This window comes from Mirounga leonina, unplaced genomic scaffold (genome assembly GCF_011800145.1).
Source record: "Mirounga leonina isolate KUSES-001 unplaced genomic scaffold, KU_Mleo_1.0 Mir_151, whole genome shotgun sequence".
Taxonomy (NCBI): domain Eukaryota; kingdom Metazoa; phylum Chordata; class Mammalia; order Carnivora; family Phocidae; genus Mirounga; species Mirounga leonina.
The window spans coordinates 4,219,512-4,235,494 of record NW_023270377.1 but is presented as its reverse complement, the minus strand read 5'-3'; the positions used below and the strand labels follow the sequence as shown (position 1 = coordinate 4,235,494).

General features: G+C 45.5%; 1 protein-coding gene across 1 annotated transcript in view; it reads right to left on the bottom strand.

Moving 5' to 3' along the window:
- Positions 1-13,534, bottom strand: part of ASB18 (ankyrin repeat and SOCS box containing 18) — a 60,940-nt gene extending 47,406 nt beyond the window's left edge. Inside the window, exon 1 of the mRNA XM_035006798.1 lies at positions 13,295-13,534. Coding sequence (XP_034862689.1) covers positions 13,295-13,502 — 208 coding nt within the window. The 5' untranslated portion in view covers positions 13,503-13,534. The remainder of the gene's footprint in view (positions 1-13,294) is intronic.
- Positions 13,535-15,983: the final 2,449 nt, after the last annotated feature.

Below are 15,983 nucleotides of genomic sequence, written 5' to 3'. Positions count from 1 at the left end.
TGATGTTGCTGAACAATTACCAAAATCCTTGAGGAATTGTGATATAACAGAAGGACCAGAAAGACTAGAGTTTTAGTTTTCAGATAAGTAAAGAATTTGCTTCCTCAAAGCCTGAATTGACGTCAATGCTGGGCAAGATCCCTAGAAAGGATGAAAAAGATGGTCTGGGAACATTTAGAAAAGGGAGTGGGGGTCCTTGGAGCTTTCTGGGTCACTAGGAACAAGTCACCGTGGATAAAAGAATTTTCCTTTGTGACATGGAATTATTCATTAATATGTAGAGGGGATGTAGGCATGGGGTATAGTTCTACCTGCAGTGGAAAGTTTCCTGGAAACCTTTTAGAGAAGGTGGAAAAAAATATGGGTCTTCTTTTAGGAAAGTCTTGCTAAAAACTCCAACTTGAGAAATAATACACATGGTATGTGCAGAGCGATGGTTCAAATCTTGGCCGTAAAGTGGAACCATCTGGGGGGCATTAAAAAGATAAGGATGTCTGAATCCCAACCTGAGAGGACCTGGTGTCACGGGTTGGGGAGTGCAGCCTGGCCAGCAGGTCTGTTAGACACCCTCCCCCCACCCCACAGGCGCTTCTAATGTGCAGACAAGGTTTTCATTCTGATCCCGTAGGATATATGCTTATGGATGATTTAAGTGAACATATAGAATATAGATGCCCCAAGGTGACATTAAAATCCCAGTCATATAGGATCCCATTGTCCTCTGAGTCAGGTGGCTGAGACCTTCGCACGATGCTGGGGGCTCCTGTTTATGATACTAGACTTTTCCTCTTGATTTTAGGGTCAGAGGTTAGTGGTGCTATTGTTGATATTTATACCCAAATTTAGGTGACATAAATGCAGCAAATTATTTGACGGTATTTTAAGCCGTTCAGAGAGCATATCGGTACAGAGTAACTTGTGTCAGTCAGGTGTCAGTTTGAGTTCCCTTCCTCCCTGGGGCCCTGACCGAACCCATACTTTGCCTCCTTGTGTTTTTCTTTGACCTCCCTGTCCGCTCAGGCTGTGTATGCTCTGCCCTGCCCCCAAGCTGGGGCACAAAATTAGCTCCTTAGTTTTTTGGTTTGGTTTGTTTGCTTTTAAGCCCACTACCAACATTATGTAGGGAGTTTGGTGACTATCCTGAAGATATGAAGGGCCTGGCACCATGTGCACAGTCTTACCCCTCCTCTCTCCTCCATGGGCACTTCCTCTGTCTCTGGCGCGACCACTAACGTCCGCCCCCCTCCCTCCTTCCCCTTCACTGTAGTTGCATGCATTCTCAGAACCTGCCAGTTTCAGCTTCTCCTCCAGGGACCTGGTCCAGGGAAATTCTTCTGAGCAAATACAGCACCCGTCTTGAAAGAGAGGGATTCTGATGAAAATAATCTTCTCCAAATCAGTATGCTTATTGGTTTTAGTTCTTCAGAAGAACTATCAAACGGTACCTATTTGATGGAGGAGCTTCACTTGTATCTGTGGACCACTTTAGAGTACGAAACAAACTTGATTGGTGGCCTTTTATTGCATATGGTGGAGTAATCTTGGGAAAAGAAGGACAAAAATCCAAATAGGGGTCGGTACCCAGCTTCTATCTGGACAACTCAGTGAATGGACTAAATATCTCTAATAACTACCCAGGTAGTCAACTGGATTTAAATATAATTTTGCAAAGAATATTTTTGGGACTTAAATGATAAACATAATGTTTTATCCATAGGAGACACAAAAACTGAAGGGTAGGTAACTAATGAGAGGGAGTTCTGGCCTCGGGGTCAAATGAGATGAAAAAGTAAAATCCACCTTAAAATTATAATGAGATATACAAATGGTAAGTGTTTGAATGAATTATAGTTATTATTCTCAAGTGATGTCAGGATCTTTGTATCCTGCCATTGAACTGATGAATGATTTTCTTTTGCTCAGAGGTATCTGAGGATGAGCTCTGCTGGTAGTTGGTGGAAGAATCTAGTTGAGCTTGAAATGTGGGTTTTATTACAGGCTCAGGCTGTTGTTTCTCCAGGACAGAGACTTTCCATGTGTTCAGGCCACGAGGTAGAGTTTCCAGGCTGCAAGATGCTCTGCCATTTCTTTGTGTTCTTGGAGAGAGCCAAACGTATGGATTCTTTCCTGGGCCATTGGGCAAATGTCTGCTTCCTTCTGGGATCAAGTGTCCAAGTAAATGGACAAGCTAGGACAGCAAGTCATTCCCCAGGTGGACATTGTGAGATTCTGAGCACTTTCTCAAATATGCGAATGTGTATTGTTAGCCTGGTCAATTCATACTTCCTACATGGATCATTTCTATAAATGGTCATGTATGAAATCCGATCAGACCCTAGGATACTCACATTACTACTGCTTGGCCAGTAGTTAAGGTCTTACAGTGAACTACTTTCACTGTAAAGCATTTTTTCTTGTTTCAGTCCCCACTCTCCCATTTAATTTCTAAAACCCACTCCTCCTTCATCCCCACTCCCTGTAGCTTTTTCAAATTAAAAAAAAAAGTTTTTAGAATAATAAGCTAGGCGGGTGTGTAAGGCTCTGCTTTTAAGAGCTCCAGGACACATTCACCCATCTACCAGAGTTAGTCACACAGACATTAATATAAAAAATGTTAAAATATCTCAACCTTTTCTCTGAATAACAATGTTAGCACAGCACACCTCATTTAACAAAACATTAAAACATTTTACTTCCTCAGATCAAGTATATCTATTAATAATGACTTAAATTGTCTGTACTGATTTCACATTATTAAGAAATCTCATTCCCCTCATGTGGAAGAACACAATATGGCGGGGGGGGGGGGTGCAGCGGGAACACCTCGCTAACCTATTTTCCGGACATTGCTACCCAGCCCAACGAGGATCATGCCAGACAACAGAGTCACTTCTCCTTACGAATGTGGTCTTATCCAAAGGTCAAGTGCTGCTTTCATCCATAGCCCAGGAGGGCTTTTTTGGAAGCTCAGAAACAAAGGTGCCCTTGAGTGCCGCAAAGCCACGGTGGTGGAGTGTGAGACAGAACAGCCGGATCCTCAGCGTGCATAGCCACGAGTAAATAGCCCTGGAAGGACATTTATAGACTCTGGGGACGTTGCTGGAAAGCATATTATCGAAGCTTTCCCTGATAAAGGTGACAAAGTTTCTTTACGACTGTCATGGGGATTTAATTACATGATAAAATTGCAGCTCCTGCCCTCTTGAGACAAATTGCATGTTAAGACTGATCGTTTTTTTATGAATCTCACACAGGGAGCAAAATACTTCTCTCTTGAAGTTGCTTTGATCTGATCATTATATCCTGTCACCCTTCATATACCTTCTAGAAATGAGACCTTGGCTGATCCTGCAGTTGAAGAGGGCGGGCTCCTGGTGGGCTTGCTTGGTTGCTTTGCAACTCTGCATGGAGCAGAGTGGGGCCAGTTTTTACCCAATGGATTTAAAGTCGACTTCACTTATTCTTCCATTGGTAAAAGATGAGAACTTCGGGCTTCCAACAGAAAGATAGGAAAAAAACATTCTAAGACATGTAAATGATTATTAAAGACATACACAATATAGAATTTTACTAATTTCAAATGCAAGTTAAAAATAAGATTTTTTAAAAGTCAAATTTTGGAAAACTTTGCTGAAACTGATGCTTCTTAGTTTGCAGGTGGAAGGGTAAATTTCTGTGCAATTTGGAAGTATTCTATGTTGAGCTTATACATACAGGGGATTTTTTCAGGTGCCAGCAGCCTAGCAGCCTACAGAAGCAAAGAGGAGAAGTCCTTGCCTGTAGGAAGTGTTGCACTTCGTGGGCGAGATAGAGAGGCAACCAGTAACTAGTGAGCGGGATGAGATCACTGCCAACAAGAGGCACAGGTCCGATGGGGAGAATGCATCAAGCAGAGCATTATAGTGACGGGGAATAGGGATGGGACAGGCTTTCTCCACAGGTGACATCTGAGCAAAGCACAGAGGGGGCTGAGGGACAAGGCTGGCTCATGTCCCCTGGAGGGTATCTGTTTCCTTTCCTTGGCCTATGGTGGGGGTGAGGAACTGTATCCTATTATTTTTGGCTGAGCAAGAGGCAAGGTGTAGCCTCAGTACCGCATCACATGGGGCCATGGGTGCCGTCTGGAAGGGGGGGTCAGGCAGAGGGGGGGATGTGGGTAGGAAAGAAGCAGCGGCCAGTGGGCCCAGGGGGTCAGAGCCGAGGTAAGTGGCAGGGACTAGACCTTCAGCAGGCATGGAGATGGGCCGCCCAGACCCCACTGTTAGGGAAGACTTGTCGCCCCAGATGGTAACTCCTTCGGGGTTTGCCTCAGCTGCAGAGAGCCTCCTCACTCCAGAATACACTGTGACAGGGGTCTCAGCTCCAGAGCTCCCCCGGGGCTGGCCACGCATGGCACTGTGGGGTCCATGTCACAGATCAACTTCTCCTCTGTCAGTCTGATTTTCTCCCTCTCTTCGTAGGTGTTCATGCCCTGCAAATATCCTGTGATGCAAACTCCACTCAGCTTCAGACTGTGAGCCCCTGAGGCTCCTGGGCCCCCTGGAAGGATGCGGGGGGGGGTGTGTGTGTTATTAGAGCAGATGAAGACAGGAGAGCAGAGAGATGGCCTGCCCAAGAGCCAAGAAGGGTGTAAAGGATTGATGGTGTCATTCGGGTATGGTTTTGACCACAGTTTCTAACCACTGGTAAAGGACCTGGGATTTTTTTTTGGTCTCAATTTGCCATGGGCTGATTCTTTTTTTAATATACAATTAAACTTAATTACAAGAAAAAATATAATAGAAAAAAGTCCATTGATCACACACTGTTGTACTGTCAAGTTGCTGTCAATATTTTTAAAAGCTTACTATCAATTTCCATGGCAAACACTTGACAAAGCATCATCTGCCTCCTGCTGTGCTCTGACTAGTGCTGTTATCCATCACTCACTGGGGTACAGGGTGGGTGAAAGGGTGCTGGCAGAAGTTGTGGGGTAAGTTAGCTCCTGGCACATCTTTCAGGCCCTTGAACACTTGCTATAAAATTTCAATGGGAAGCTGTTGGACAGGGGTCACCAGGCTTTTCTGTAAAGTGCCAGATAGCAAATATTGTTGGTTTTGTAGGTCATATGGTCCCTGTGGCAACTATTCAGCTCTGCCATGATAGCATGAAAGTAGTCAGTGACAAAATGTAAATGAATGAGCATGGCCAATCAAACTTTACTTGTAAAAACAGGCAGCCAGCCCTCAGTCTATAGTTTGCTGACCTTTGCTGTAGACAGTAGGGAGCTGCTGCAGGTTTGTGGGAAGGGGAGAGACATGTACCTCCAAATAGGAAACTGTCGTTGCACCCTTCTCTCTGTGTGCCTTTCCCACCCCTCACTCCAGCAAACCTGCTCTCTATTCTCAAGGCCAACTCGACTCAACAACAGTCAGCAGAGCATACAGATACCCTGGCACACATTTGGCCTATTGCTCTCACCTATATCTGGTTCCGGTTTGCTGAACTTCTTGAATCTGTAAATTTATGTCTTTCATCAAATTTGGGCAATGTTTGGTATCTATTTCTTTAAATATTTTTTCTGCTCCATTATCTTCCTTCTCTCTCTCTTGGACTCCAGTTGGATATGTTAGATCTTCTCAATTGTCCCACAGTCTCTGTTCGTTTTATTTTCTATCATTTTACTTGCTGTTCATCAGGTTGGATAGTTTCTGTTGATCTATTTTCAAATTCACAGACCTTCCTCTGTTAAGCCCGTTGTTGACTAGAACAAGGCCGAACAAGGCCAACTCTAGCTTCAAGGGCGGTGGGCGCATTGTATTGCCTCAGGGACTCAATTAGTAAAGAAGGAGGCACCTTCTTGGCACCAGTCTCTCCACTGCCATCCCTCCTATGTAGAAAGAGTTTTTGTTTTTTCCAAATTAATGATCTCATTCCACTGCTGAATGGATCCTCACTGCCTTTCCAGGTAAGTGTAAACACCTGTCTAAAATTTGTAGTCTCACGAAGTACTGTCCCAACTTACTTGCCTTGACTTTTCTCCCTCTGCTCTGATTTACACACCCTCACTTCCAGGCAGGTCCCTCTTCCTTGCACAGGGTGGTATGCCCCTGTGTGCTCCACGTTTGCTCCCTCTGCTCCCTCTATTTGGATTCCCTTCCTTTCGATCATAGCCTGTTAAGAACATGTCCATCTATCAAGAGCCAACCCAAGAGAATTTTAGTGTCCCCCATACGCTTTTTTGGTCTAATTAATATTTATTATGTACCTACTGTGTGCCAGGATTTGGTGACTAGGACAAACCCAGTCCCTGTTCATATCCAGTTGCTGACTTTGGTATTGGAAATTAATGGGCAATGGGACGGAGAAGTAGAGCCAGGTAGTGAATTTGCCACTTCCAGTTAGTGCCTTAGGAATGTTTTTCCTGAGCAGAGCACACCGTTGCAGGAACCATAATCCTCCTGAGAAGGAGAAAAGCCTCGTTCCTATCATCCTCATTTCTTTTTGTCCTTTCAAAACTCTAGCGTGCTTGGGAGTGATGCTAATAGAAGTATGTCATCAGCATACATTATTTCTTTATTAGGCTGTTTCTCAATTTTGATTCTGAAAATATCCTGATTTAGTCTAATTGCAATTTCACTGTGTTCCACAGGCAGTGACAATTCATACTGGGGGGAGCTGAGACGTGACCCTGTAGGATTCTTCTTCCTGCCCCATATGCTCTGAAGCTGGACCATTAGCTCTAAGACATGCATCTCATCTCATCACAGTGATTCAACCTGCTTCTGGGAAAGAAAAGAGCCTAGGGTGTGTATCTGGTTGAAAGCAAAGAACTATCTTTATTCTAGGTGGTGGGAGATATTTTTCTGTATCTAAGGCAAAAGCTGGAGCCATTTTATTCCTAAATAATTTAACTATATTCAAAGATAATCTGATGTTATTGTAGGAAAGTGTATTTCTAATAAATTCCACTTGATCTGGGTGAATCAATTCAGGCAGCGCATAATTGAGTCTGTTAGCAAGGACTTTAGCAAGAATTTTGCAATCAGTGTTAATTAAGAAGATGGGACAATAATTTGTGCATAATTCCGGATCTTTTCCTGGCTTGTGAATCAAAGTAATAAGAGCAATGCTCCGGCTGGTGGTGGGATAGTGTCATTAGGTGCTGATTTATAAGTACTTAGAAAGGTTTAATTTCATTTTGCTTCGAGCAGGGTCTCCCTGCCCCCACACTGTCGGCTCAGGGTGTGCAGCCGAGATGGCGGAGCGTTTCCCTCTCTATCCTTCCCTGTCGCCGCTGACCTCCTGCTTTCCATTTCTGTTTTATTTGGCAGCCAAAGACCCCACTTATTCATCCATGTTTTTTTCTCAATACTCTTATTTGAATTATTTGAAATCAGAGACTCCATGCTATTGATGTGTGTGGGTATGAGTATATGTGTGTGTAAGGTAAAGGAAAAGGGTTGTATGCAGCTTCAGTGGGGAAATTTGTTCATGGATCTTCCTGCAAAATGTGTCTGGGTGGGTATGAAGAGCCCTTGACAAAAACTCAGGAAACATACCTTGTTAACACACTGCTGCTAACTGGCTATTGACCAGTGGAGGAACAAATGTGAGCCTCAGTGTCCCCACCTGTAAAATGCAGCTGTAAGACGGACGAACTACAGGCATCACGGAATGCTGGGAAGAGCATTGGATCGATACTTCCTACAGCTTTGGGACCTCGGGCATGTAACATCACCTCTTAGAGCCTTGTTTTCCTCAGCTGGGTAAGTGGGAAAGACAAAAGCCCTTGGGAAATGCATACTTCATGAAGGTCCTTGCTAACTGTGATTCCTCTCTCTTTGCCTCCACTTAGAGCTGGTTCCAGTTCTAGCATGTTCTGGTTTGGAGACGTATTCTCCCTAACAATTAGAACGGGCTGGCCCTGTGCCAAGCTGCTGCTTATTTGGTGCATTCAAGTTCACAAACCAGTCTCCCACCAGCCCTCCAGGAGATACCTTCCTTCCCTCACTGGTGTGGAATCAGCCATCTCTTTGGCCTCTGTTAGGATGCACTGCACTTCCAAAGGCAATGGGGTTTTGTCAATGTCCTCCACAAACACAAGTCATTGGTCTCAAAACCTTAGCGCAATTTGTAAAGACCCTGAGAGATAGGGAGGATATAAGGATATAAGGTTCAGAGAGATGGACTGACAAGTTCAAGACCACAGAGGCAGTGATGGAGCCAAGGCAAGAACCAGGGTCATCTCACTGTTAGTCTCTTGCCGTTCCCAATACACCCTGTCTCAGAGCCACCAGCAGCATGCATGCTTCTGTCATTAGTTCAAATATGACTCCTACAAGGGAGGGGCTGTGCTCATTTAACTGACATTTGACTGTTGGGTTTGTCCTGGGTGATATTCTCCTCCATGCGTGGGGAAGGGGTGGCGGATGTGGCCTTAATGTGATGGTGGACTCGGTGTTAAGCCTGCAGGGGTGCTGGTTGGATGCGAAGTTGAATTCCACAAATAGACCCCATCTTGACGTGTAGCACATGCCTATCACACGTTCCCCACACTCATTCCCCACCTATATACCTGCTGCTGGATGCGATCTCTTAATAAAAACCCAATTAGTATTTCTTTAACTTGCCTCCAGATGCTTAAATACCATTACCCCAAACACAACATAATGTCTCTAGTTTTCTGTTTCAATCAAGAATTCAAGTAGCATCTTGACTTGTATATAATATATCAGCAGCAAAATCATGGAATGCTGACATCCTTAATAATAGCAATTAGTAATCAGTTGTTTCTTAAGTAGTTTGATTACGCCAGTTACCAAATTGTATAGTTGATGCATTTGGGGGCAAGAAGGGTCTCGCCACCCCTCCCCCAGCCATCCTTTCTCCCTTCCCATGTCTTAGTGGTTAGTGAGCTGATAGGCATTGAAGAGAGGCAAGGACAAATGATACAAATGTCACTAATATTAAACAGCAGAGACTAGGTTTTAGCCAAAAGTAGAATTAAATATTTCTTTGCAGAAAGACTAACCCCAGTAGTATCTATGGGAAAGCAATCTGTGCCCACCCACCTAATGTCAGCAAAGGAGCTTAGCCTGTCGGTGCCAGGCAGGATGCACAGATTTTGAGCTCCTTCTCAGGGCAGAGACCCTGTGCTAGGCGCTGGATACCAATAAGCATTCGGCAAGGATCTCACCTTCAAGGAGTTGTTTTTAAGTTTTAAATATCTGGTGGGTATAACAGTTAGCCCAGCAAGGCCATGTGTTTCAGTAACTAATGGAGACTGAGGGCATTATGTCCTCGTGGAGGGAGGAGAGTCTCCAGCAGAGGCCATCGACCAAGCAGGGTCTGGAAGAAAGGGGTGGCCTGAGCAGAGGAGGTCCTCACATGCCTCAGAATTTGGGTGCAGCCCTGGTGGGAAGGTTCCTATTGGAATGGGGTGGATGGCATAAATGGGGGAGCTGATCATGGGGGACCTGTGTGCTCAGCCCTGTTCAGCTTATCTCTCTCTCTCACAGACACACACACACACACACACACACACACACACACACAGCATGCCCCACTCCCAGTCCATCCCAGTCCCTCCTTGCAGGGGCAGGTGGCTCTTCAGGGGACATGGGAATTGTGTCTTTAGCGAAATCCCAGTCGATGACCATTCCTCTGACTCTCTACCAACTGTGTAGGGAGGATCCATGCTGTACTTTGCCCCGTGATCTGCTAGGGCTTAAAATTTCAAGTTCCTCTGACCTCTGCCCTCATCAAGGAGGGACATGTACACCTGGGGAGGCTTCTCCAGAAAAAGCCATTCCCACCGTTTCCTCAGCTGGTGCCTCTTTTTCTCTATGCTTTTATTGTGACACTGACATGGATGCATCAGAATAAATTATTATTATTTTTTGTGTTCCCTTTGGTGGAATAATAAGTTCACAGTGCAATGAACATGGGGATTTCACTGACAGATAAAAGGTCCTTGTGTGTTCATAGTGACGGGAACACAGGAGAGAATGGTTACTTTTCTTTGTCTTCTTTCTGCAAATCGTCATCTTTGAACAATACTCAGAAACCTGTCAACCAGGGTTGTCCTTGGGATGGAAACTTTCCTCCTCTCCCCTAAATGAACTTGCCAGCATGCTGCTTGGCTCCTCCCTCTCCCGGTCCGTGTTGGTCCTCGCTGCCCAGCCCCAATCCCCATCAGTTCTTCACAGTATCCATTCCCGGTATGGGCTGCATTTCAAGGTATTGCCATAAGTTCTGACCACTCTTCAAGCATTCTAAAGACCCCACATGTATATTTAAATCCAAACAGTTCTTGTTCCTGCCAAGCACGGTCCCCAAGGACTCACAGTGGCCTTGAGAAAGAGCTCATTTGCTCCCACACTCAGCAAAAAGGAACCCACGCTGCATTGCAGGCTGTGACAATGAGTGTTTGGGGTCATAGCCTCAGAGGAGCGCAGAGATGGACGGGACTTCAACAGTGAATCAAGTCAGCGTCTCCCAAAAAAGCATCTACAACCTACCAATTCCCGTGGTGGCAAAACCACAACGAGCCTTGATTATACGATTGTGTCGAACTCCAAGCGTGTGATTCAGCAGGAAGCATCTTCCAAGCTCATTCCACCATGGACCTCTGTTTGGGAAGCCCTAATTGAATTTCATGTCACTGGCCCAGAAAGGGGAAGTGACTTTCCTAAGGTCACACAGCTCATTGGTGTGCCTTAATCATTCAGGGTATGATCACCCTGAAATGAAAACAACCCTGAACTAACCCAAGCCCTTAAAACATGTCACCAGCAATGAACTTTTCTTGCCCTTCTGAATGGTGCAGTTCGGCGGGGAAAAGTATATACATATGTGATTTAGAACGTAATGGGTTCATCGTGGGAAGGAATGAAACTCTCTTAACACAAATGTCATTGCTTTCACGTGTTCAGCAAAGTTGCGGCACGGGGACAGTAAAGATGGTGCAGGGCAATTAGTCATGTGAAAAGAATGATATTTTAAATTGGGGATTTCAAATACACAGATCCCCAACCAGCTTCGTAAAGGGGCTTTGTAAAGGGGGATATGGAGAGAGGGGACTTGCTTTTAAGCACAGCAGAAAACAGCGGGCTTAACCAGGGGTGTAACAAAGGTAGGTGCAGTTCAGGGAAGCCAACTAGGGGTGGCACAGCCGAAGTGGGCACCCTCATCCCTGCGTCTGAAGGGGCAGGCAGGGAGGTGAGAACTGTGAGCCAGGAGCTGAGCCTTTGGCACAAGGATGGAGTCAAATCGCAGCAGAGATCCAGCAGGGATCTGGAGCAAATACCCACTTTCCCTGCTCCTCTTAGCACCTTCCCTTAGCTGCCTCCAACAAGAGTCAGAGCGCTTGCGGCAGGTGATACAGTTCATAAGGTCAGCTTCACAGGTGGGCACAGGGCAGGCAGTGTGCGGTGGGGAGGGTGGCAAATGCAAGACATAGAGCTCAATGCTCCTGGCGAAACTGCAGTTTATGATGACAATCTCCCTCCTCACAGCCCAGTGCAATCTCGTGCACTGGGGAGCGTACCGGGCGCTGGCTTGGTGAGACTGCAGTGCCTGTCTGCGTAAAGCTAAGGTCGGAACAAAGGTGTGTTGTTCTTTGGGCTCGTGGCTCCTGGGCCCTCACCCTGATCGTGGCCACAGATATTAGGAAGACCAAGGAAAAGAAGAAGCAGGAGACGGTTGCTCCCTAAAACCTAATGCAACTTGCTTAAGTCCCCAGTGAAAGGCAGCAGAGGGGGTACACGCACGCCATGAGGGAGCAGAAGGACTGTCACCCCCTCGCGGGACGGATCTGGATCTCCCTCTGCATCACACGGAAGCCCCACTGGCTAGCACCAATGCCCCAGGCACACTCCCTTTTGATATACTTTCTGCACGTGGGAGAATGTGTGTGTTTGTGTGTGTGTGTATATGCAGGTGTACATGTATGTGCACGCACACATGTATGTCAGGAGGGACTGAGTCTAGTGGGTGGGGAAGAGCCCTCTGTACACCTTGTCCGGGCCAAGCATACCTGACAAGCTAGAACACGGCACTCATATATGGAACATAAGGAATAGCACGGAGGTCATTAGGAGAAGGAAGGGAAAACTGAAGGGGGGGGAAATCGGAGGGGGAGACGAACCCTGAGAAACGAGGGACTCTGAGAAACAAACTGAGGGTTTCAGAGGGGATGGGGGTGGGGGGATGGGTTAGCCCGGTGATGGGTATTAAGGAGCGCACGTATTGCAATGAGCACTGGGTGTTACACGCAAACAATGAATCATGGAACACGGCATCAAAACCTAATGAAGAGTACTCCATTACAGTAGTATGGTGACTAACATAACATAATAAAAAAAAAATAAAGTAAATCTTGCACCAGGGCAAATAGTTCCATTTGTTATACAAAGAAGTTCCGCAAAATTTTTGACAAAAAAAAAAAAAAAAAAAAAGAAAAAAGAAATGGGGAGAGATTGCCCTTCTGAATAGACAGGTCCCATGTGAAGAGGTCTACAAAGAAAAACAAAGCCTTGTGGCTAAGACCTTGTCCAGAGCAGCAGAAGAAGGACAGGTGGGCAGGCAGTGGACAAGGACCAGTGCACGCTTTTCCAGTTCAAGGATAAATACTCCTCACCAGCAAGGTTCAGGGTGTGGTGAGACACACACACTCACTGTCAGAGGAAATAGAAACCCTTTCAGAAAACAGTTGGGCAACTTTTCTGTCCTTGTTTATTTGTGCTTGGAATTCTGCTCTTAGGAATTTATTTTAAGGATATAACCTGAATAGGAAAAACAAAAGCCATACGAATGCTAATAAAGATGCTAATTATGGCATTATTGATAGTAGTAAAAATGTAAACAAATATTCCTCTCTTGTAGGCATTTGGTTTAAGTATTTTGTGATTAATCGCCTCAATAGGTGATTGAAATTAAGAAGACTATGTAGCATCATGGAAAATACTTTAGATATAGTAACTCAACAGAGCAGAACACAAAATTACATCGAAGGCATGGCTGTGGGGGGGGGGCAGGGGGGATTTACACATGCATTAGGAGTGGGGAAAGGAAAACAGGGCCTGTGGGAGGATGCGGGTGCTTTCCCTCTGTTCAAGCTGTTTGCAGCGCGGGCCAGGGGTCACATAGAGACACACACAGTGTATGCCGCACGTGTGTACGGATATGAACCAGAACCAGACAGGCAAGCCCCCAGCAGGTGCCTTTTCACCCATTCACCCTTGCACCTCCAGGAATGGCCCGCCCCGGACACACGCTCGGGATGGGGAATGTCGCGACAGATCGTTCTGACTACCTAGGAGCACGCCGGCGGGCAGCGGAGCCGCGGGGTCCTTCATCCAGTCGTCATTGGCCAGTTCTATGGTGGCGTCCACGTGCCCCACTTCGGTGCAGATCAGGCGGCTCACTGTCTCGTCGTCCCTGGCGTCCAGGGCAGACTTTAGTCTCCTCACTAAGTCTGAGTGGAGCGGGTAATCCGGAAGGCGGTCAGAGCTGGACATGGTGATGCTGTTTGTGCATTGACCACACTTCTCTTCTCAGTGGAGTCCAAAGGTAGCAGCTGTGCCGCGCAGGGCACTGTGGGCGTTGCTATAAATAGGACAAACCTGGCTCGCGTTTCAGGGGCTGGGGAGGGACACTGGCTGGAGGCCTTTTTCTTCACGGGGCCATGGGAATTCGGCTTCCTGAAGGTCTCGGTTAAGGATTATTCTAGACATGGGGCAGTAGACATGTTGGTAAGTGGGGGAAGAAGAAAAGGGGACAGCATTTTAAAAGAGAACTCTCATAGGTACTGTTGAACAATGACTTCTTTTAGCTAAGGTGAGATTCCGTCCTGAAACGGATTGAAAGGAGAAGTAGTAGCTGGAGGTCCCCTTTCCTTCTTTCCTTGAACATGGACGTGATGTGTGGAGGTGTGGCAGCCATGTTATAGCCATGAGGTGACAGTCAAGAGTGAAGGATTAACATACCGAGGAGAATGGAATAGAAGGAGGGGAAGAGATGGCTTCTCAGTGACATTTCTGGACCTTTGCTTCAGCTCTGGGCCGCCAACTACCAGACTTCCCGTCTTTATTCCTTGAGCACGGTTCACGAGTTTTCAAGGACTTGCAGCTCAAAGTGTTCCTGGTTGATGTAGGTAGTGTATTCAGTCTACCTTTAAAGTCACGGGAATGTCCTGGTTTAGTCTACAGAGATGTAGCGGAAGTGGCTCAGCCTGACATAAAGAATGTGGATGATCTCCCCAAGCCTTCTGGTCTTTGGCAATTGAACTCTTGCCTTCCTGAGATAAAATCCCACTGTATCTTGCTTGGACAGCAGCCAACCCCAAAGTCCTTGAAGGAGGGGCAGTGGCATGGTGGGTTTGCTCATCAATGAGCAAGTAGCCAAGGCCACTTAATGGACTGCCTTCCAGGGTCACAGGAATTGAAAATGGACCTTGCTGGAGACATTCTGGGAATCCTCGGCAATGTGTTTTTGAGATCTTAACTCAGTGGATCAGTCTTCAGTTCAGATGTCTGATCAACTTGTAGAGAGGGTGGTTGGCCTCTGATTCTTCCTTCCGCCAAAGAATTATGTTTTGAGAGGGATTTTTGAACCTGAATTTCCACGCAGAAATGCTTGGCACTATCAAATGCCTTATGTTTAGAAAGAAATATAACAACACCAGCACCATTTGTGTAAATACAAAGAGAGGGAGGGTAGTGGCCATAGGAAAATTACCGGAATTTGGGTAAGGTAATTTAAAGAAAAAACCCAAGAATTACTGAGATTGCTATCAAACTTCAAATCAGAAGGGAGGTAAAGATGAAGCACTTGTTAGGCAGATAATAAGATGACAAAGCCTCAAAATATGGCACTCACTGATCTTAATTACCAAGCTATCTGCTGGGTGTTTAATCAGTAGCACATATACTATGCTAATTATTCTGGCTAATTTTGTTATAATGTAATTCTTTATCAACCCTGCTATGTATAAATTAGGAATTGAAATGTAACTAACACAAATTATATTTAAGGCAACATGAGTTTTTTTATTTCAGGGTGAAATCTTCTAATCTTTATTTCTTTATCTTTCCTTTTTTTGATTAGCCCATGTGAACCGCCCCCTCCACTGCCCACCCTGCCTCAGTGCCCAACAACCTGACCGTTATTTGAGGAGAAAGGAGCCCAGCACCAATATCCTCCCCCTGACTTCTTGGAAATCTTATATATGACTATCTCCTTCAGTGATTGTCCTTGAAAGGTGCAGAATGTATTTAAGCAATCAGTGGTAGACAGACACTGGCTTTCTCTGAATCAGATAAAGGTTGCTTCATTGTTCTACCTTAATGTTTAAATAATCACCAGAGGGTACCATAATTCACGTATTTTCAGTGATATATTGTATGTGACTTATGTCAATTTGTTTACAAATGTGTTTAGTTGAGAACTAATAACACAGATCCTCACAGAAAAGCACAAACATTATCTAGAGGGTTTTTTTTTTTTTTTTTTTTAATGTCATTTGAGCTTGCATCCAAATGAGATCAGGCTGGTACAGAAATTGGTGGAGCTGTGCAGAGCCCACTGGCATGCCTTCAGAGACTGCCAGCCATAGAGCTTTTTTAAAAAATCAGTATTTTTGGTTTTGAATTATTTTGCAGCAAAATAACAAGCTTGTTGAATAAATGGGTACAGTGTGGGTCTCATTTAGTCTCAACACCATCAGTGAGAGTCAGCTGCCAATGGAGGATCGTGGTCTGGGAGAAATGGCCAGTCCCAAATACTCATACCCCATTGTGACCTCAGGGTAAGGGACAAGCACTGGGCATATTTGGATTAACTCAAAGTGACCATGAAGAGGATCCATTTCTGAGACTGATTTTCTTCTTTGACCCTGAAATGCCCCTGCTATTTCCTGAGATTCTAGAGAGCTGCTCCTTTGACACATACGTTCCCCACTGTTGGCCCCCAAGTGCTCTTAGCTCAGACCTCACCTTTAA